At 28.8% G+C, this 25,037-nt stretch overlaps 1 protein-coding gene across 1 annotated transcript in view; it reads right to left on the bottom strand.

Annotated features, from left to right (window-relative positions):
• Positions 1–497: 497 nt before the first annotated feature.
• LOC129960955 (serine/threonine-protein kinase 32B-like) overlaps positions 498–25,037 on the bottom strand; it is a 108,552-nt gene continuing 84,012 nt past the window's right edge. Inside the window, exons 7-12 of the mRNA XM_056074732.1 lie at positions 19,641–19,744; positions 13,964–14,080; positions 9,418–9,543; positions 8,280–8,414; positions 3,369–3,436; positions 498–2,297 (exon numbers count right to left, since the gene is read on the bottom strand). Of these exons, the coding sequence (XP_055930707.1) occupies positions 2,225–2,297; positions 3,369–3,436; positions 8,280–8,414; positions 9,418–9,543; positions 13,964–14,080; positions 19,641–19,744 (623 nt within the window). The 3' untranslated portion in view covers positions 498–2,224. The remainder of the gene's footprint in view (positions 2,298–3,368; positions 3,437–8,279; positions 8,415–9,417; positions 9,544–13,963; positions 14,081–19,640; positions 19,745–25,037) is intronic.

The following is a 25,037-nucleotide window of genomic DNA, read 5'->3' on the forward strand; positions in this document are numbered from 1 at the left end:
TTGCACACGGATTGAATAATTTGGTATGCATTCTTGTACCAGCTTCGTGCTGTACATTTGTAGTGCATGTGCTGCCATTAATGTTCATTTAAAAATCTTCCAGAGGCAAAATTGCCTAGTTCAGTTTTATTTACGTCCATCTTATTTTGAAGAAAATAAATATTATTTTAGGACACATCTCTTAATTTTGTACCTTGAGCAGATGAGGACAAAGACACCTAAGTCGTCAACTCTCCATTTCTAAAACTCTGAGCTACATCAGCTGAAGATGTTTTTGGTCCCGACGGATAAAGCGAGCAGCCGGTCCGCTTACACGGTTGTTCCTTTATAAAATCTGTTTTCGAATCTCGGGCCTTAAGGCAGCGATGTTTATAAGACAACTTACCACCAGCTTACGATGTCCCCCCCACACACAAACACACACACAAAAAGAAAACACAATCAATGAAACTCAATTTTTTTATTAGCATTGCAATCAAGGAATTTCTGCAAAAAAGCAATGTCACAAATAATGTATACACTGTACGTGCTGAAAAGTTGCGTGATATGAATAAGCGCATTCATTTTAATGGGCATAAAAAAAACTGACAAGTGCTTTCGCATTGCAAACACCAATACATATTCAAGCAGGACATTTAGTTTTCATTCAGTGCCACTACATTTTCTCTATCCCGTAACTGGAGACATGAATTTCTTCGCGCGGTCAGAGACATGGAGAAAAAAAGACTCCATTGTAATTTTTCTTTTTTGTCTTTTATAAACAATTTATATATTTATTTTGGAAACGCATTGTATTCTGGAAATCATGTAATTATCAAAAATGTTAAAAATATTAATATTAAAAATGCTAAATGTTTATAATATCAAACGCTGGAAAAATATTATAAGAAAAACCTAAACGATCTTTTGATTAGTACTAACTTCGTTTAAATATTATGGGATGACATTAACATTAACAACTTAGAATTTAACAAATAAAAATGAAGAATACAATACAGATTGCTATGCAAAATATGTAGAAATTCACTGATGCTTTATATAGTTTTTTAATCACAATTTCAGAGATGTGGTCAATGACTCCATAAATAGCAATGAAAACTTTGAAAAAGTATGGGCACATGTATATAACTGAGTTAAACTTGGATTTCTGACAACACACTGCTAAATGTAATAATCTAAATCTAAATCTAAGTCTAAATCTAAATCTAATGTTTGACTACAGATTCTATAACCCTCCGCGCTTTTGCGCAAGCGTTAGGGTAAGTTTAATTCGTCAAAATAGGGGTGAGAGGAAAGATGAAAGGCGATGTTTACATTTAACAATAAAGTAAACTCGGATTATTCGCGGATTTATGAGATGTAAATATTGCAGATAATTAGTAATACTGGCGGAAAAATGTACAATGCACAATAAAATATTTCAGAGCAATTTTTGTTTAATGTAAGGGGTACAAATGTTAAATTATGAAGAATAAATGAAAAATTATGTTCTAAAAATTTGTTAATTACATTTTTACGAAATAATGATTTTTTACATTAAAAAGATTCTTTTTTTTTATATGTTATTGAATTTTTTGACAATATTTTAAGATTAATTACAATGGATAATCGAGAGTTTATTCTGTTTAAAACATTTTATTTTCCTTTAAGGAACTACTGTAAATATGGAACGTCTTAACATTTCTAATATCATATATTAGAAATGTTATTTTTAATATATGATATTTTATATATTTCGATATTTAAAAAAACAATATTATTAATGATTTTTCTTAAGAATATTTTATTTTTAAATATATGAAATAATTAGGAAATTTTCGTCGTACTATTCCAGAAAGCTTTATTGCCACTTAAACTAGCCATATCAATACGCAATTTGGAATTAAAATAAAATGCTGTCAGAAACGACACAACACTCGAATACACGTGAGAAAAAATTGAACGAAAAAGTATCTTATGGAGGGGGGAATTTAAAATAAAGGTGAATTCCGCAAATGCTCCCATCTTTCCGCGTCTCACCCCGTAATGCGACAGAATCATCGAAAAGTGGTCGTCTCAGGATACTGAAACGAACTGTACATGAAGGTACTGAGGAAATGACTGTATTCAAGGACAAAAAAAATAATCGGAGCCAATGAACAACACGGAGTCATTTTGACTCCCGTCTCCAATTACGGGTTACAAGATTGCTGCATTTACGATGAGGACTTGACTTCGTCAAGAATTAGCTGACAATTTTGGCCAATTCCGCTTCCCACTGTTTCTTTCTCTCAGCCATTTCGAGGTTACGGAGTTCGCTAGAAATAAAGAATATCAAAATATATCTAAACGTAAAGCAGTTACTAATATGCATTTTTTAAAGCAGCAGAAGTAGTGCACAAACGAAAATCATATGAAGAAATCTTAAATTAAACTGAAGAGTTTTCTCCCGTTTTTTGCATTATTTATATCTATAAACAGTTATGGCACTCCTTTTGGTTTGAGGTATATATACTAAGCTATCTTTCTGTGCACAATTCGGTTTTGAATTAAAATATACTCTTTGATTTTGACTTTTTTGTTATTGAAATTTACTTTTTAAACTTCTTTGAAAGGTTAGTTTCAGTGGTTTTCTAAGATAGCACGAATTTTCTAATTTAAGTTTCAGTTTGTTATAAAATATTAGTTTTTAAGTCTTCGTATGAAACGTATCGAGGGGATTAATTTAAATATTTAAGCAAAAATTTTAAATTTAGATGCTTTTTTTTATATCTGAGGATTGAATTGAACGAATAATTGAATGCGGTTTAATTTTTTGCCCAAAATGTATATACAGACTGATAATAAAATGATCCTAAACAGGAAACAGCTTTCAAAAGAAATAATTCGCTTGCGAATGAAGATGGAAAATGCTATTTGTATAAAAAGATGGAAATAAAACCTCATTTTCCTTTGCAACTTATGAATTAAAATAATACTCTTCATACTTTAAACTCGAAAACTTAAAAAAATCTATTATTTATTCTTTATATTGGTAGTCAATATGGAATTAAGTGAATGTAAACAAATGAAATCAGTAATTATAGAAGGGAAAGTTTGGAAAGATAACTCATTTTTTTTACGAAGAAATGTTTTTAATTATTTATTTCCTCCATGCTTTGAATTCCAAAAAACATGATACATAAAAATCGGAAACGCGCATAAAACACACAATTAAAATGTAGATAACCAAGGATACATTCTTCAGTTCGTCTTTTAAATACCATAGTATATCTGAAGCTTATTTTTAAAAATTTGAATAAAATGAAAGAAAAAGAACTACACGTATTTTAGCTGCAAATCAAAGAAAGAAAGAAAGGAAGAAAAAGCGAATAAAATTCATCAGTTACCCTTCTCTGTTGTAAAGGACGAACTCTTTTCGCATGCTTTCCATGCAGATTTGATTCGCCTCTTCTTCCTGGAAAAGAAAAAATAATTCGGTAGGCGGAATTACTTTTGTTTTCAAAAATGAAAACTGTAATTTTTTTCAAAAGAAAGAGTCTGATTGAATCGCAGCTGAAAATCTCCTTGCAGAAGAAAACGTAATCATATTTAAAATATGTCGCTAGAAGGAGTTTCTGGTACAGCTTCTTAATGCCGATGCACGCTACACAAGAATGACTTCATTTTTCACAGAAACCCTTTTTGCAGAGAGCTGCGGTAAGTAATAAATTTATTTATCTGAGATATAAAATCTTATAGGATTTGGCGACTTTTTTTGAAGCATCCAATTAAAAAAATAAAGAATATTCTTTTTATTGGTGTTGATTGCGGTTTAATGATGTTGGAAATTTGAAACAAAGAGATACATAACAAAATTTTTAATATAACAAAAACCAGCGGGATTTATAGCAAAAAGGTTATTTCCAAACACAGTAACATTTAATAAATGTCAAACAAATTCAACCCGCCATATTTATATTTCAATAAGAACTGTCTCACGGCTCACTTTGTAGGTCTATTTTGATTTCAAACAATTAGAAGAGCTTAATTTATTGAATTGCTTTGCATGAGTTAAAACGACGAATAGCCATTTTATGGCAGTTTAAACTATTATTGCCGAATTGATTCCATGGCGAGGGTGAAAAATGATGCTTTGATGCGTGCAATTACATAAACATAATAGTGGTTTGTAACTCGTTTAGGGCCTATCGCTAATGATGGGAAATTCCTCATTTGTAAGGATTGTACAAGTCAGACACTCTTTATAGGATCTATTTTGTGTGGTTCATTTCTCGCTATATTTCTACGGCTGTTCGTTATTCAAATGTATAATATATCCAAGTTTGGAGAAAACATGACTAATTTTTGACGGATGTATAAAAATAGAGAGGATTTTTTTTTCATGCGCTTGATATTCAAAATAGTTAAAATTACGCAAATAATTTTGAAAAATTATAAAAAGCCATGCATGAAAGAAGATTCATTAAATTAAAATTATCTGAATCATGAAATAATGATTTTTTTTATTGGAGAAAAAAGGAAATGTGTAGATAATAGACGGATACCATTCAATGCACATGCTGAGTTTTGGTATAGTGATCGATCGAAAACTCCATAAAAATTAATATAAAAAAAAGAAAAAGTATGACATCACTTTGCAAAACTAACTATGCTTAACACAGAAGTCTGGGTTGAAATCCAATCATACAATGGCGCAAAAAAAAAAAAAAAAATCTCTCCGTAGTTTTTTTATGGAAGCGGAGAGAGAAGAACGGTGGAATGTGTGTCATCAGATGCCTTGCGCTTTCTGCGTAACGCATCCAGAATGAAACTAAACAAACAAAAAGAAAACCACTGTGTTCAGATTCGTCAAGTAATGTAACAGAAATTCTTTGTATGTATAGTTTTAATAATCTCTGTTAGCGTGGTAACAGGTCTGGGGTGATTTCATTCATTTAATAAGATTGATCAAAATTGTTTCAACACAGACATCCATTTCATGCTGCCTTTCTAACATTGTAAAAATTATCGATTCTAGATTCTAGGGCAAATAAAGAGATCTCTTTTTGTATTCTGTCCCCCTTCTCAAGTAATACCAAGCGTTCTCGGAATTTAAGGATGCAATGACTTAGCTTTTTGGAAAAAGATTTTTTTTTCCAATAACGTGCAACGAAATTGTTAGTAGATCTACTTGATACGAAAATAATATTAGTCAAATATTATTGAACGCAAGAAATGTAATTTGTATATCAAAGCCATCATTTTTTTTTCAAAAGAATTTTTACGCGAGGTTTTGTTTTTTGAGCTTTAATAAAATTCCAGCGTACTTATCTTTGATTTAGATTCTATTTAAATGAACAGGTTTACACTTGCCTTCTTTCCACACTGTTTTCATTCTGGATGTGTGTTACCAAATATTGAATTCAAAAATTGATTAATTGTGAAATGTGTTAATAAGAAATTACCATCACGATATCATCAGTGAAAAGTGTGCGACATCATTTCATTCGCTTTCTTTTGTATCATGTGTAATAAATATATTATCCTAATGGTAAGAGATAGAACTACCAACGACGGAAAAATATTTTAAATGGATTTCTTATCGTAAAGTAGATTGCAAGTACAGATATAACTTCGCTATGCACATGATTAAGAATATTATCGCTAAGAAAAATAAATCGTCGTACTCTTTTAAAACTTTAATACTAAATCTTTTTATCTATCAAAAGCCTTTAGATGCGCTGAATATGAGATTTTGTGAAGAGGCATTTTGATATGACACGCAAACAAAGGAAGAATAAAGAGCATAATGCGATGTCCCTGAGGAAAATAAAGTAAATAAAAGTAGTTTTCCCGCTAGATTAAAAAAGCGGGCAACGTAATAAATTTTATTAAACTATTTAGATAAGATAGGGAAGAATTTAGGTCTAGGGTAGTTTTTAATAAAACATTGATATAACTAATAATAATTTTATTTGCTAAGGATTACATTTAATAGCTTAATTCCATGGCTGAGTTAAATTTAGAAGTACCATATAGAAGTGAATTGTAAATAAGAAAATGCATTCACTCGTAAAAGTTAAAATATTTCTTTTAGTACAGAATGCAAGATAATTCGACCATTCTTGATTTAGACTAGTTCAAAGAGTTAAATTCTTCATAAATTTTATATGATCTTTTATGGCACACAAGTTCCTATTATTATAATCGATTGAATCATTAATGTGAAGAGATAAATATAAAGACTTTCGTATCCAAACGGTGGTGGAGACTGTATTAATTAATCCCATTAAGAGATATAACATAGAGAAACTTTTTTATTTTCTCGTATGAGAAATAATGCAAAGAGAAAGAATAGAAATTGCGAAATATCTATTTCGTGATTGTGATGAATTTTCATGTTTTAGAATGTAAAAACAAAGCATTTTTTAAATTATGTTTATCAGTCTGTCAATTCGCGTGTATGCAAAAATCAGAAATTATAAATATCATGAGCTATATGGCTGAAATTTGCTATGTAATCATTACAACAAAATTATATATCTTTGTTAAATTTTGGGCCAAATCTGTTAAAGGAACGATTGTCTGTTCGTCCATGTGCACGTGATCACAATAATTCCAAACCTGTAATATGATTATAAAATATTTAGCTCATGACTTATCACCGCTGCTGCAGATCTGAAATTTTGAACAAATCCGTCAAAAGGAAATTATTTCTTTATCTGTCTAACCATGTGTATAGAAATACGATACCTCAAAAACGTAATAAGCTAGATCCATTTAATATTGTACGTGATCTTTACACGAAGAGTGTAGATCTGTATCGTATTTTAGGCAAAATATATTTTAGAAAAACATACTTTTCTAAAATAGAAACTGCATAAAAATACGAAGTTAAAGGCAAATCTCCCGATATTATTGAAATATACATGAAAGCAGGCAGGAGATCATTCCTACTGGAGTCACTCGTTTTGTTTTCATTTGAAAACAACATACTTAGAAATGTACATCAGAAATTCATAAGTATAATACTTAGGCAGTCGAGTTCGATTGTGTAAAGACAAATTATAGATTAATTTTGGACGTTCTTTCTTTTTTTTAATTTAATAACAATGTTTAAAGTTTTAGAGGCAAGGCTATTTATTCGTTGTGAAAGCTCTAAGAAAAGTGTACATTCATATTCACTATATCTTTCAGCTATTTGGTGCGTAATTACATTCCATCGATCGTATAGATGCAGTTGGTGAATGCGGTTAAGTGTACTTAACAATCAGGCAATGTGACATCGAAAATTTTCAAAACTCGTCACGATTGCTTGCTTTTAAACGATCATTTTACGTTTACGTTTTTCTCGTTTCAGTTTTCAAATGACTGTAACTTATTATATATGTATGATTTGCAACCATTTAAATCAAATAAATTTTTATTTGAGGACTTAATATATTCTTTAAAGTGATGAAAATTAACTTCAGATGGTATTTATTAAAGATCCAGACATGTAAATTTTTAAGGAAGCTCGCGCCAATTATCATCGGTGAATATTCACTAATGAAAAATTTGGTGAAAAATTTGGAAGTTAAAGCCGTAGTTACAGGTCTTACGTACTCGAATTAGAAAAATACTCAGTTTGATAATCCAACTTCTTTTAGAGATTCTTAAAGACTGAAGATTCTCAAGATTCGGTTTTTTTGTTTTTTTTTTATCTTTGAATTAAAGTAAAGGTACTTTCATTTTTACATACTAAATGACGTTAAAAATTTTTTTAAAGCGGGTATTGATTGAATTCTCTCTCTCTCTTTCTCTCTCTCTCTCTCTCACACACGTGTACCCCCCCCCCTTCTTAAAATCAAATAGTAACTTTGTTTACAAAATCGCGTGTTATTAATGTAACCAGCAAAAATATTTATAGACATTTTTCAATAGATCAAAATTTTTCTAGACTCGTTATTTTTTAAAGTCAGGTTCATAAGATGATGTATGAAAATTAATCAAATCGAATTCACAAGTTATTCTTTTTTTTTTTTGATGATAGAGTGTTGACCACACTATAATTAATTACTTTTAATCATCAGGTTTCAAGCCAGGATGCTTCATGATTAGCCCCAAAGCCTAAATTAAACTAACCTAGATACCACGCGATCGAAATTATATTTGTCTTTTGTATATACTTCTTTAAAAATTTAGTACTCTATTTTCCTTCTCACGCTATTTTCACGCCTATGACAATGACCTTTGTGAGTCTTGCGTTACCCTTTATAAATCCTTTAGTCTAATCATCAGTATCTGTGAAATGAAAGCAGTTTGTTGCGGAAACTTACTTGGCTTGGTTGGCTCGTGGGAGCTCCTCGGGCCTTGTTGCGTTTGGAAAGCCTCTTTTTCTTCTTGTGAAGGGGCTTAGACTCAATGATCATTTCTTCCAGCTCAAATGTAGGATCGCAATTAAGCTGGTTTTTCTAAGCAAAGGCAGTAAAACAAAATGATTTAGCAATATTTTAATGAATTTCTTAAATTAAATAAACGCACATGACCTGTTTTTCCATATTACGAATTCGCAAACGTATCTTTTTGCTTAAACATTAATGGAAGAAAAAAAAATTTCAAAACATTTTTCGTGTTTGGTGTAAACTGTATTTGATGCAATATTATAAAATTTTTATGGACTGCTCTTGTTTTCTTTCGGAAGGCCAAAATCAACAAACTTCAAGAGCACTGCTATCTTAAGAATGAATACCAATTAAATAAATATTAATTGGTATTAATAATTAATTAATAAATCATTAATTATTAATCAAGAATTTTAAATCAATAATTTTATTTAATGGCGAAAGAAGACGATAATTCTTTTTTATTTGATTGTTGTCACGCATAATCTGCCTAATTAATAAAATTCGTATCCTGAAATAAAGGATTTTAGTACAGAAATTGTAATTAAACAAATTCAGAGTGCTAAATAATTTTAATTAAAATGCAAGTTAAAAATATTTAAAAATTATAGATTTTTTTGAAAATTTGATCTCTTAAGTTTTATATTTTAAATTATTGTACTCCATTATTATAATAGGAAAAATACATCAGCCATGACATCTGCATCTGTATACGCATTCCCTGAAATGTCTGAGATGATTGCTATTTCAGGAATGCCATTTCAGCACAGAATTAATTTTATTAACAGTTAAATCCTTTTTAAAGTTGTTTCTGTTAATTATTTGTACGTTATCTTATCAGAGAATGGAAAGTCAAATTTATAAAATTATGGCAATAATCTTAGTTCTGTAATGTTTGAATACACTGACACTAAACATTTTACGTTATTGTTTATGCATTCTTACTAATGGCTATTTATAACTTAGTATGAATTAGTTATTGCATTTTAACTAATTCATACTAATTAACAGTAGGAAATAAAATTGTAGATTATGTGGGAAATTAAGCGAAATGAGTAGATATGAAACTTACTCTTGGTACAAAAGATGGTGTGTACTTTTTGTCATAGACAGCTTTGAAGTCAATGGATTTCAGACAGCTGTGTGCCTTCATTTGTGTTATGGATGATATGCGTTTATTAGGATCCACTTCTAGGAGCTGGAATTGAAAATTCATTTCTGACTATCTGTCAACACCGAACACTAAATTGAATGATTAAAAGTATATCGAATCTGAAAAGTTTCCTGATGTCTTATCTTATACTAAGCATACGAACCTGTCAAATGACTGTTTTCCGTTGTCAATTTCTAGGATGAAACATTGATATGTTTAGATTTAAAGAGTAAACAATATTCTATTTAAAGCAGAAAAATTGTAGTGAATATTGGTGTGATTTGATTAACAAATAGACAAATATTTAGGTTCCTTGTGAGACAAGACTCGCTTATAAACTGGAAAATTTTGTTTGAAACAACTTTTTTTTAATATTTTTATTTTGCAGATAATTTTTTAGCTAAGCAGATGTACTTCATTGTTTATAATGACACATTGCCTTTTATTTCTAAATTGTACAATAAATTTATTGATTCTGCAGATAGCTGTTCCATGCCTCAAAAATGTAAAATGCTATTCTAAGCAATAAACAGGACAATGCATGTTTGCATACGTAGAAGAGAGTCGTTGTTTAGTCGATTGTTAAAAAGAAATAAAAACAGAACACCGCCAGCTAATTAGGCACCGTTCATTATATATACACCTGAAAAATACCAATTAAGCGGAGCTAGCATGCTCGTTAATTATTGTAAAATTTTTTGCAAGAAATATCCTTTTCCACAAGAACCTCCTACATATTGAAGCTGAAACCAGTTTCTAACTTCTGACATTTGATCTTAAATAAAGTGATCAGATGTCCCCAATTTTGTTGTTGTTGTTTGGATTCGCAAATCGAGTCGTATTTGTTCCAATTTTGAATAAAATGTCTTATCACTTTTCGTTTCTGTATCTAATCATTTCATTTGAGCATATAAACTAAATATAATTGAAAGAACTGAGTTCCCTCTTTTTACTGTACCTAATATATATATATAATATATATAATGTCTTAATTTATTTAATTTAATAAAGGCGGTTCTCTATGGCAAGTTCTTTGAATTTCGATTTCTCAGAAGCTGATGATATCATTAATGTGAATAATTCCGTATTTTCACAGTATTTAACCGTCTTGCTAGGAAAGTATATTTTTATTGCTGAAATAGCAGCATTAATTATGAATGACAACATTATTCAGAATTAGATATTTTTCAGTATCATTAAACCCACATTTAAACTACAAGAAAGTACATTTTTGCAAATTTTGATGTTTAAAATATTTTTTAAGGGTGCATCTATTATTAGTATGACACATTTAAAAGTTTCAGTAATAGACTTGAGTGGGTTTTTTATATGAGTAAGCTGTTACACGCATTTCATATGGGTAAATTAATTCAAGAATGCTAGTCATTAAATGTTGAATAAAGCGTTAGAATAAACATATTAATTATTTATACTAATATTATTACGCACATTTCAACGAAGCGTCGAATAATTAGCTTCAATTCCGAGGATTTATTTCCTCTATCAACGATACTGTTGTTTATCTTCAACACTAAGAGCCGTTCTGTTTCCGAGTTTTGTTTGTACGGTATTTGAATATTTGCTGCAACCTTCAGATAGAATTGTCTTTCTCACGGATCAAGAATCTACCGACGGGTAAATATCGCTTATGATATTTATTTACAGCTACAGTTAAAGCTTCTAAGGCGAAAACGTGTCTCAAATCTCTAAGGATAGAGCAGAATTTAATTATTTACATACTTACCGCTACTTGCATACTATCGCTGTAAAACGAAATGCTGGCTATCATGGAAGCTTCTAAGAATATTTTGAATTCAGTCTGCCTCAAAAATTCAGATAGTTTATAACAAGAATAGTATACATATTTGTTAAAAATTTTGATGTTAAAATGTCTCTTCAGAAAGGGAATAATTTTTAGAGGATGTTAGTTTCCTTAAATTAGATGAATAATTAATGACACTAGAATAATAAAAGAAATACAATTTTTCATAGTTTATATAAGATTCGATTATATAAACTAAGTGAATTCCTTTTTTTTTGCTCTTATCAGTAATTTTTTAATCTCAGTAAATTTATGAATAATTGAGTTGTTCTATGTTCTAATTTTAAGACGATTTGCTGAATTTGGTAAAATCTGAAACATAAAATGTTCATTAATGAATATCACATCTTTTCAAGACTATTAAAAAAAACAAAGTACAGCCTTGTTGTTCATCGGATATCAAAAATGATAACTGAAAATTTAAATTCAACACAATTATAACTGTTCAAATGAGCCCCTCCAGAAACATGAAGAAATAAGATAACACAGCCCACATTTTTTCCTGCATGTCTGGTATGAAGGCTGTAGATATGCGTGTATAGTGATAATCGATTTTTTCCCCTGAGGGCTACACCAAACAGGTGTTTGTTTCATCGCTTCCAACTGACATTAACGAAATTAAGACACTCATATCTCCAGCCTTTCATAAGTATCACACCAGACATGCGGCAAAAGGGCGAGGTGAATTATCGCTTGATATTTTTGATTTTCGATTAACAGCATGATATTTTTGATTTTCGATTAACAGCATTATTTCACACCTTTTAATAACCCTAAAAAATTCGGAAAATAATTTATGAACCCCTTTTCTAAAGAGGAAGTCTGCATCCTGTTGCTTGTGCAACTAATCAATACTTTTTTTTAAAAAAAAAGTAAGGTAATAATAACTCTTTAATTTATAAGAAGTCATATCGAAGAAATTTAATCCATTCTAGAAGTGGCTTGATAATTTCAGTAGATATCAAACTTTATTTGAAAAAACAAATTTACGAAAAAATATCTGTATAAATTTACGAATTAAAATCGAAAACCCTAAAACAGTGCAGTAACTCTTTAAATTCCATAATTTCCAGTAAAATGTTTTAAAACACTGTGCTAAAATGACATTATTGGTTAAATTTATTATATTTAGTATGTATCTGAATTATAAAATTTTAATTAAAGATTTTAACTTCTAAAATCATGAATTTCAATGTATTAAACGGTATTTGTTGGAAATAATGGACTAATTAAAAATTTAATACTTAAACTCAGATTTTTGCTTTTAAAATTGAATGGCCAAATACTTCGATCTCCTCGCACATTTCTTTCAATCAGATGTTTATATCACTCTATTTTTTGGTATATAACTCATTCATCGTGTCCATGGAACATCTGTTTGACTATAAGACAAAATTAACCAAACTAAATTGAAAACTAATTCGTCGTATATTTCTGAAGGACATCCGTAGTAATAAATATGAAATAAGAATTCGATTAAAATTATCATTAGAAGTTTACTTGTTTGAAATTTTTTCACAATAACATTTCGACAAATGTATATTTTATTGAAGATAAATTCAATCAATGCTGTTGCTTACCTAATTTAAAAACAGCAAATCGAGCGAATTTCCGTGTAAACCATAAATTTAAATTTTGTTATTTTTAACATCTCTTCGATCTTGTATAAGCTAATTATCAAAAAGAGAAAATGGTAGAATATTTTTATCACGTAGCAACATATACACTATATTAACTAACACAGTTTAATGCTCCTTTTTAAGATTCGAAACATGTAATTTGGCATTTAGATGAATAAAAATAGCATTTTTGTTGTAATAATCATTGATCCATCATGATCATACCTATATTCCGTGTTTAAATCCAGACCGGAAAACTAATCTCTTTAGATTTGCATTGTTAATGAAATCTGCTTTAGAACTGTAGTAATTTATCACGACTTTTTGTTTGAGGTCAATATTTAGGCATCTTTCTCATTATGGGAAGCACGCATTTTTTGCGTGTCTCTCTGAAATATAAAGCTGGTGTACAAATTCTGCAACAATTGATTTGTTTTCCATTTTTAGAAATGCAGTCAATAGTGTCTGCACTCCAGGCTTGACATAATTGCTGAAAACAAAAAGTTTACCGTTTGTTGCTCTTTTTAGCTAATTTATTATCAGAATAATTTTGTAATAAAAAGCCATTTCTGACGTAAAGCAGTCGGTAAATTATTGAATGGGTTAGATTAGATTAATTAGTTCATCAATTCATGAATTTATTTAGTAGTGTATATTCTCAAACATACAAAAATTTATAGGTATAAAGAGCTACATATATAATAAACGTAAACAGATTTTTTAAAAAGAAATTAACTCTGAAATGTCCATATTTTTTCAGATGCGAAGGTTTTGACTTACTCCAAAATTTTCAAACTCTAAACATCATAACTGAATTTTTTTAAAGTATTTTTAAACTAAGACACGATTTTTTTTTTTAAAGTATGACAAAACTTTTCTTCTAAAGAACAATCCCACCAAATATGAACAAATTATAGGAATCCAGATCGTGCATCCAGAAACCAATATTGATATTTCTTAAGGAAACTTTTCAGATGCAATCGGCTTTTTATAACATATTTCGATTGTTATAATCAATGCTTACCCCTCGAACGAGGCTCACAAGGTCTTTATCAACGGATTTCGGAAATCGTACGCAGGAGTTCTTAATCACGGCATGGATCTCTTCAATACTAATATTGGAATGAACAGGATATGGTCTCTATAAAAATATAAATAAAATATTATCAGATTTATGTTTAAAAACTATTTTGTGAAGTTCTCAAACATTGCTACGGAGCAACTTAAAACCCAAAAGGAAATAGTCTAAAATAATTCGAATTCCTTAATTTTGCTTATTTTGTTCTAATCTTGAACAGAGGAATAATAGTTTCATCTGAGACTTCCATTGAATGAATATTAAGAAATTAAGTTTAAGCCATGAAATTCTAGAAGTTTGATAAATCACTGAAACAACAACAAAAAAAAATTTGGTTAGCATATATTCTGGTATCTAAATAAGAACGGATTTTGTGAAGCAAATTGTTTAGAATATATATTATTTGTACTTATTGCACTTTTTAAAAGACGGTTCATCCCTGAATAACTACAAATACTAAATTTCAATGGTACTGACTTTTTCTTTCTGCCTAAATTTAATTTTGGTACATTAAAAAATGTAATTAAAATCATCCAGAAACAATTAATAGTAACAATTTATTCACTCATTTTTAGAGTATTTACCGAGAAGAGAGGAATTAAAGAAAAGCTTCGCTCTTCGTTCAAAAATAGGAAATAAAGAAGCTTGAAAGAAAAATTCAGAACAGACAATAACATTCACTAAGAAAATGAATGCATCAGTGAGTAAAAATCAATTTTCGCAGTACAATTGTTTAAAGAATTTTTTTCATCTTTTATAATGAAAAATTTAAATAATAAAAGCTGAAAATATCATTTTTGCTTTTTGATTAATCTAATTAGTGAATAAAGTTCATTTTTACTCAGTTTTTGACGGGAGGAAAGAAATTTATTTGAAAGGAAATTTCAGTTATTTATGTTTTTGACTAATTAATTAGTTAAAAATAAATTTTTAAAATTTTCCCGTCATTCTTTGCACTTATTTATATAGATTTATAGTTGTTTCGTTGAAAAAAATCATACAATGTAGAGCGAATCAATACTTCACATTTCAAGAAAACTCACTGTCTGGAATATCCAATTTTGAAAATAAGAAATGTGACACTGCTTAAGGAATTTCCTTTCTAAATCAATGCATTAAATATTTCTCAGTTTTGTATCATTTATATTTTAGCTAAAATACCCAGCGCTGATAGGGATGATATTGATGTTTTTAATTAATGAAAATTTAATTAGTTAATTGTCAGAAAAGTTTTATTAAAACTTTACGTGTACTTCAATAATTTTGTAAATATATCGATTGGGAGAAAGTAAAAATCTATTTAATTTTAACATTCTTCAGAATCTCAAAGGTTTTGCATAAAGAAAAGCTTTTAAAATAATTTATTTGCTATGTAAAAGATTCCTTTAAATAAAATATTATAATGCACGAAAATCTTCTGTCGTCTGAAACTTTGTTTTTGATTAAAATAATAAAATCTTTTGTAAAGGAGAGTCTTGCAGTTTCTCAAAAATGTACTGATTGCCGCGCATGATAAAAAAAAATAGAAAATTAACTTTTATCAAAATATATTAATAATTTACGAGTTGGAATATGAAGAAATATTAATTTCAACAGTGAGTTTCTGTATCTCGATCAATCCTTGAAGAGAAATTATCAGGTTTTGAATAAATTTTTAAATAACAAGACAACTCAAAACCAAATTTTCAAATTAAATAAACATTTTTCAAATTCTAATAAATTAAAATAATCTTACTTAAATATATCTTCCTCGTATTTTGGCGCCACCTTCATGTTTATTAGCTCAATACTTAGTACACGGAAAGAAAACAGTTTTTAAATAATAAAAAATAACTATTAATTAATTGTTTCTGAACCTTCTTTAAAATCTTATATTTCACAATATTTGTGAAAAAAATTTGAAAAAATTTCGTAAGTAATTTACATTTCTGTTAGAAACAAACAAACCATCAATAAAAATTTTTTTTAAAAAAAACCTGGTATTTCAGTTTATTTTATAAGATAATAGTCCCCATTGTTAAGGAAGTGCAAGCAGCATATGAATTCAATCAATAGTCGATAAATTGGGGATAGTATATAAAATTTAATTGTAAATATTTAGAAAATTTCGAGAATTTTTTAATTGTTGAAAACATTTAGTATTCAACTAATAAGCTAAATTTTATTTATTTGCTCTATTCAACCCACCCAGAGAGTGTATTCAAACTTTTCGACTTCCAAATCATTGTAAATCATTGATTTGGACGGCGGAGAATTTTAATTCATAAGTAAAATTACGAAACAAATAGAGACAAAACGATAATACATAAAGAATTAAGTACGCATGCACGCGATCACACGCCAGAAAAGATAAAAATTTAGAAAAAAAAATCAAAAGGCAAAGCAAATGTTTAAGAACAAATTATTAATTCTTGATTCAGAATCAAGCTATTTATTTAAAAAAGTCTAACGTAAAAACAGAAACTTAAGATAAAAAATACATTACAGAATGCATGATTATTTAATATACATCATTAACATTTTGAAGTTTAGGAAGAAATCAATATTCCTCTACGAGCATTAAAAAGAATTAAGCTCTTCAATTAGGAATCTCACTTCATATGCAACTATAAATAGTTTTACTGTCACACTTTTAATATTAATTAAAACACGTGGCTTTGTTTCATTTATTTTTGCTTCAACAGGCCTACTCAACTGAAATTCTCTAGTAAAAATGCAATTTAAAACATAGTAGTCTAAATTTAAAGTAAACATAGTAGTCTTTACTACTATTTAAAACATAGTAGTAAAGTATTTTATGGTCAACAGACCCAAAGAAATCTTTATTCGAATCCCTGTTTATCCAAAATCAAGATGATAGTAATGAGCTTGTAATGAGATAAGAAGGCACTATAAAACTTAATGTTCATAACTTGCAATATCCAACAATTAAATATCTGTAACTGATTGCCGATTGTAAATGCAATTCATTCTACGTTGTTTATCCAACAAATATGCAACTTAAGCTATTACAGCTGCCTGAAGTTAATGTTTGCCTTCGTGCACCATCTGCTCTGTCATCAGAGGACTTACTGGAGCGTCAGTAACTTCCAAACTGTAAGTACATGCAAGCGTTTGACTTACGGTGCGATTTTTTTTTTCTTGTCGACAGTGTATAATGATAAACGACTCACCATTAAATTTTTTATTAAAAACTCGCGAGAAACGCATGAAGCATTTAGGCGGTAACTACCGAAGAAAGTAATCGCATAATGCATTTCAGTGAGGGCCACGGAGACTGCAAGCGCAATTAAGATCCTTGTTCTCACGTGCTCAATAAAATATAAACGTACTTCGGTATTTCTATGGTCGACTCACTGCTTTGTTGCCTGCTGAATGAACTGAATTTTCGAAAGCCATCCGTACACATGATTCTGATAAAATATTTGGAGTTGAGGAAATAAAGTGCAAAAATCATACCAAAATGCAACACATTTAACAATGATGTTTCGTATATTTTATAGCCGTAATTCGATCATTAAGTTAAATAAAACTCCTACCCTAGACCTTGTCATTCTAAATTATTTCTTAAAATGGATAATAGTGGTGTGGAATCGGCACTAGGACAATGCGGAGACGAAAAAAAAAAAAAAAAAAAATTACGAGTTGAAAAAAAAATATTTCTTAGAGTTTCCAGGGATGTTTTGACCAATGGAAATGGGGTAGGTCGTGTTTTGCTCCGAATGAGAAAGGGAAAGATTAATGTACCCTAAATTTTATAAAATGAAGTTTTTATGACCTCAATTTGCATATATATTGGGCAGACTACGTATCTACTCCAATTTTCCAGAACCATTAAAGGGGAAGGACTTTACCTATATATGAACATTTTCAAATATCATTTACGTGCTATGTGGATTTAAGTTGCTCCTATTTTCTTCAGATTAAGTAATAAAGAAAACTTATGATTTAAAGAAATTTTAATATCAAATTTAGTATTGTAATAAAATATATTTTAATAGAATTTTTGTGTTTCAAACGAAATACTATGCTTGTGTAAATTAACAACATAGTAATTAGATGTTAAATTTAATGTATTGATGCTAGGTATAAAAAAATGCTTAATAAATGTTGAACATGTTTCTTCGATTTAAAAATTAAAGCGAATGTTCTCACTGTGTTTTTCATTTCGTATCGATGAAGTAATTATCTGTCAAGATTCTGTACGCCAAGCGAAGCATCAGTTATGAGCTTGTAAAAAGAATTGGTGAAAATAATAATAATGATGATAATAAGTACTGGAATAAAATGGGTATTATCCTAAAGCGTAAATGAATACTCACTGAGAAATTTTCATTTCAAATGCTTATTTGGGATATTCGAAAAAAGTATTCGACTGTATGTTGAAAAATTGTATACTGGATTGGTTTTCCTTTAGAGAATCGATAAAATATAATATTTTAATTACATTTTAATCTTGAAAAATTTGCTAAAAGTAATTAAGAACTCTTTATCCTAAATAGCAAGTATTTAATTTTTAGAAGATTTCTCAGGGTTGATAATTTTTATGATATTGAAAAAATAGATTAATTTAAATTTTAAATATTCCATTTAAAAGTTTTAAACTTAGTGAATTTAAAAGTGGTTAAAGGATGTTTTGTTAAAATTAAGATTCGATATATTTTACATGAATGAGAGAAATGATTGCACACATTTGCACAAGTGATTGGAATAATATATATATATATATATATAGATATATATTTAATTGAAAAAATATGCACCTTGTTGATATAAGCTTCGAAAGATTGATAGAAATTTCTGCCTTTAAATTTTTCACATCTTTATACTCTCATGAACGAAAACAGTATTTGTTTTTTCATTTATTATTAGCGATATTAATCTTCTTTGTGATAATTTTGTGATTTAAGATAACATAAAATGGACAAATTTAAAGATTAAAACGTTTTGAATTTATAAGTTGAATGTGGAATTTTCTCATTTTAAAAACAGAACTTCAATCTCTTATCTTAAGACTTTTTATTTTAGATGAAAACTATTTGACTGCAATTGTTCTCATCTCAATAATCTAATAATAAAATGAGTTATAATATATTATTATCTAATAAAATTTTTTTGACTGTATTTCTTCTCATCTAATCATCTAAAAAGTGTCATCTAAAATTTTCGGAAAAAAAAATGTTTGAAATTTGATATTTTACATTTGGGCGAGGGGAACAGAATTTTTATTTAGGCCAAGTTATAAGACATTTAAATCAGGGGTAGTTTATTAAAATTTTAAACTAAATTTATGTCAAACCACATTTCAAATGAGTTAAATTTTCCATAAAAAAGCTTTTTTTCCATGAACTGATCTCATTTGGCTGGAAAGACGGATGCACAAACGCGAGATTCACTTGAAAATGACAAAATCTATTTGAGATATTATAAGAGCAACACAGATCTAAAATATCACCAGAAATTTGATTTACAGATTTTTTTTACATTATTTTCAAGAATTTTTATAAAAAAAGGATATTTTTTTCAGAATTTTGTGTTGCAGCCATTAAAATTTTAATAAGTTTTTGTGAAGCTTCAAGATATTTTAGAAATTTTTATTAAAAGAAGCTAGGATAATACGAACCATATTGCAAATCATTTCGTAAGCTGTAACTCCAAGCGACCACCAATCAGCTGGGAAAGAGTAACCAATGCTGTGATCCATTGCGCAAAAGAGGACTTCAGGAGCTGTTAATAAAAGCATTATAGAAAGATAAAACTTACTTCACGCATAAATTTTTTAAACAACAGAAAATAGCCTATTTGAAAATTAACTGTTTTGAGTTAAATTTTTAGTTTAATATTCTTTACTTGCACAACAGTCCCAGATCAGCTAGGCCTTCCGTAGAATTCTCTCCTATTTTAAACTGTTTATCGCAAAGTTTTCGAGTTTATAACCCTCAAGATTTTGAATTCTATTTTCAGGCAGTTCATCTAATTTTTGATTCATCTCTTTTGTAGGTACCTGTAGGTTTAGTCAAGAATATTTTTTGATGTTTCTATCAACATCCTTTCTGGTTACATGTTCTATTCAGTTTTGTCTCGAAATTGTTATGAACTTAAAAATATTTGGATCTTTATATATTTAATTTATTTCAAAGTTGTTTCTTCATCTTACAAAAAAAGTGAAATTAGCTCTGGATCAACCTTGGAAATATTAATAAATGTATAAATTTTTAGAGATTATCATATATTATTTTGACTAAATAAGGTGTTATGAATACATGTATCCAACAAACCCTTTCTTTTAATGAAATAAAACTTAAGAAAAGGAATGATTATTCCAAATTTAATAAATGAAGAATTTTAAACCGTTGTGAATCAAGGAATGTGATGGATTTATAGGAAGGTCCATTAAACACTTTTACATTTTTGGGCTATATTCTTTAGGGGGTTAATATATCTACTTGCTACACTTTTTGTGTTTGTTAAATCTGTTAATGTCATCAGTGCTTGTTTACTTAAACTTTATTTGCTTACGAATAAAAGAAATTTTTTTTACGATAAGTTTTACGCTTGTTACATACAGTACCCCACTTTCTATTTAAAGCAACTACAATTGCATGATATTTTTTATGATAGAGTAAATATTTAAAAATAAAGCAAATATTTTTATTATTAGATTTTGTAGGTATTTCTTTTCAGTAAAAAGAAATAGTTAATTTAAAAATTAAAACAGCCTGATTGACTTACAAATGGAATCCAGATGAGCATTATGAATCTCATATTTCTGTTCAACATTTTAGAATTCTTGCGACAAAGAAACAAATAGGCGAATTTTCTACTGTACATAATAGATACCATACAAGGCGTCCATTCTAATCGTTGTACTGGAGCTAATTTCAAACTATTAGACATATACTTCCAGTTGGCAAAATTTTCACTCTTAGATGATTTTAACAACTGTATCCTCAGTTTCAAGAATGCTTCTAAGGAATCATATGTAAATTGAAAATTGGCGTTAACATGTTATTTGGTTTAGATTACTTGATATAAGGATGTATTATCATTGTTTTGGAAAGATTTTAAATATGGAATTATTTACTTAGAATGGATTTACTATATTATACTTTTTAGATATTTTGTGTAACAATTTGCAGGACATAACTGTAAAGCATTTCCAAATTATTATTTTTTTATTTTTGTTATGATAGACTGAACTTGTGAAATAAGAAACTATCAAAATTTTAATAGCTGATTTATTTATATAGAAGCGGTAAAAATACTTACCAGCCATCATTCAGGTGAAACTGACTGTGGTAAAAATACTTACCTTGAAAAATTTAAGGATAACAATAAAAATGTTGAATGATTTACTTTCCATTTAATTTTATGTAAATTAAGACAATTTGCTTGCATTTTTTTTTAAGTGGAAAGCAGCAAAATTTATAAAAACTAAAAATAAATGTTAATAAAAAAAAAATTCCATTTTGAATTCAATAGAATGATCCCATGAAGGTTTACATTACAAAAAATTTGTTACAACCTAATATAATTTAATTAATAACATTTTATCCATTATCCCTTAAGTATTTAATACATCTAAAATTATATATTATATGAATACTTACTTATTCGAAATATTCTTAAAAATATCAATATGAAGATCTTGAAATTGAAGAAAAATTTACTGCATGAACAATTTTTGTCATGTTCCAGAAATTAAAATTAATTTTAAACAAATATTAGGTTACCAAGAAATAAGTTCCCATTTCACAGGGCTCTAGAATGAATTTTTTTATTCCAAATGAGAACATTCGAACTACAGATAATTGAAATAATATGCAGACATTTATTAAGTAAAAAAAAAAAAAAAAGTACAAAAAAATCCTCGTTAGTTGGCGCTGTAATACCCATTATAAATGTTAAAAAATATAAAAAAAGTCGCAAAACAAATAAACACTGCTCAATATGTTCCCAATCATATTCAACAATATGCTCTGTTCGTAGAACCATATTTACCATAACTAACCGGGGAAAAAAATCTGCTGGGCTATCTAGAACATAAACCAAATGCTGTCCTATAGATCCGGATCAGATGCTGGCCATTGACGGTAGATATTGCCCTCCAGGAAACACAACAATCAAAAGTCTCAGAAGTCACTATTCGGCGAACGAGGAGGCCAAATTAATTGAAAAATGACAGCTGATCACCCGTGCATCGGTGAAATGCTGTCTTAGCAGTTGCTTTACAAGATAATCAATGTGAAGAAGTGCATCACCTGCATGAAATAGATGTCCTGAAGATATGTACGCCGTTGAAGTTGTGGGATTACGAAATCCCTCAACATATCACGATACCGTTTTCTTATGAAGGAACAGGTTTGAATTCCATGTGCAGTTATCTCCAATATATATATATATATAATATAATATAGTGTGATGTTAAATTTTGCGATAAAACCACACCATACTATTGGTTTATCAGGATGCAGGAATATCAGTTGCCCAAATTCGACGATTGTGGGTGTTAACTTCACTTTTTCTTCAATGAGGCAAAAGTGTACTTCGTCACTCCGCATAATGTCTCATGGCCAAGTGACGTTAACCACCCTTCCAAGGAACTGGAATGCAAAAGTTTTGTGAAGCTCTGCGTCTCGTCTTGCAGTACAGGCATAATTTGGTGTGGATAAAATTGCAAAATACGACTTCAGATTTTTTTGTACAGTGGAATATGGTATATCAAGTACACGAAAAACAACTGGTATCCTCACACTATTGACTGCTGTTTTAATGACCGCGGTAGTCACATTTTCGATGCTAGAAGATGGGATTTGCTGTTTTACTCTATTTGCAAGAATGTCACGTTGTTTCAAATTTCTGTATCATTCTCTGTAGGGCTCATAGAGACATTTGACTTATTATCCGCTTCAAGTGATGGAATTCTTTTACAGCTGCAACGGAGTTCTGCTGGTTCTGGTAGAACGATTTTACTAGTAGTACTTTTTGTTATAATACAGTGATTATGTGCAGGGAAGTTTTTGCCGAATCCATCTTTTTTTACCAAAGAATAATGCTAAGAGACTTGCACTGTTACGCAAAGGATGTTTCACATTTTCAATATGTGCAAATACATACCATTTGTGCTATAGCGCTATCTATTGATGAGTTTTGTACTAACAATTTTTTTTAATTTGATAAATGCCAAGTGCATAATTTGATTTATCTGTATTTTATATTTTACATCGTTTGGACCAGCTTAACAAATTTTAAATCCCTCTGAAATGAGAAACTTATTTCTTGCTAACCTTGTATGTTTCATTAAAAAATACTAAAAATTAGATTAGGAATATTTCAGATGTAAGGAAGCCAATACAAACTTGATTTTTACTGGGAGAATCTTCATGAATTGTAATTTAAAGATAATTACTTTTGATCGCTAGCAAATTTTCGTGGTTACATTAGTCACAAAGTGCATGTGTCTGAAAATATTTGTTGTGCGTTATAGAAGAATATTTTAATGGGCCATTATTTTTCAATGCTGCTTCTAAGTATACAGTTATTTTATCTAGACTGCTATATACTTTGGAAGAACCTGTTTCGCAATGAGATTTATAAAGAATATGAGATTTATATTATGATTTCAGTATCATGGGGCTCCAACTCCCGAATATTTTTAGCTTCGTACTTTCCTTGCCAATACATTTTGAAATAACATCATGGGATATGTTAGTAACTGGTATGATAGTAATTGGATAAATTAAATAATTAAGTAATTGGATCGTTAAATCAATGAACAACCATTGACGTTATCTCGCGATTTAAGTTTATTAGATTATTTACTTTCAGGCAGCTTACATAATGTCTATGGAATTAAAATCATGGATACAGCAAATATGTAAATGTATTAATATTGCATGCAAAACTTTTACTCAAAAAATATTGCATAATGCGCAGAAATAATTTGTTTAATGGATGTATTTCTATATTGCGAAAGAAGCAAGTTCGAACAAAATTCGGTAAAATAATTTTTATTTCAAGTAATGAAATGATTTAATTCTTTTCATCAGGATTTTTCCTGCTCAAACTTTTTTTACTCACAAGTTGATCATTAGTTTCATGCTTTTTTTATTCAATATTTAAAACAATAAAAAAAATTGCAATTATATTTTTAAGTTCGTCCAAACATTTTACTCCTTAAAAAACTGATAATTTTTCTCCGAAATTTTTTTTCAATGATCTCTATGTATTTTAAATGGCTATTACTTAGACAATTTTAGTCACTAAACGATGAAACTATTTTTATTGTTTGTGTTAGAGTATCAAAAATTTGTCTAATAAATTTGACTAATTAGACTGGAGGACTTTATAAAAATTTATATTTCGTATTTTTTCAGAATTACATATCCTGGATGAAGCAACATAAAATATAATTTACTTCATTTTTCCAATTGGAAGTATATATCCATTTCTAAAGTTAATAAATTAGCTATGATTAGAACAGCCATCCAGAGTAGTATTTTTATAATAATAGGGTTAAAAGATCTGGGGTTTTAAAAAATATTTTTCCTAAAATATGAGTTTTTGAAATATTTTAACATTGTATATGAAATGTAAAAAATAAAATTAAATAATATGCCAGTAAAATGTTTTAATATATAACAGATTTTAACTCCTATTTCACTGCTTTAAAGAAAGAAAGACTACAAGAATAATCTTTCCTGATTAAATTGAAGCATTTTCTCCAAAATAACACTTTTATTCTTTTAAATCGATTTTATTCTAAAAAGTACTCGGATATCTAATTTCCGTTTGAAATGACAATTATTTAGAAGTGCTCTCACCGTGAAACACTTCTTTCCCATCATTATCATCTGACGAGACTCATCATTGGGGAATAAACCATTTGGAAAAAATAATTTGTAATTACATTTTGTGGAAAAAATATCAGACCGGGATGAATTATTTCCTATTTCACTCTTCAAAGAAAATTGCTCTTGGAATAATGTGCATATCTTATATTATTAAAAAAAAGAAAAGA

Source organism: Argiope bruennichi, chromosome X2 (genome assembly GCF_947563725.1).
Source record: "Argiope bruennichi chromosome X2, qqArgBrue1.1, whole genome shotgun sequence".
NCBI classification, from domain to species: Eukaryota; Metazoa; Arthropoda; class Arachnida; order Araneae; family Araneidae; genus Argiope; species Argiope bruennichi.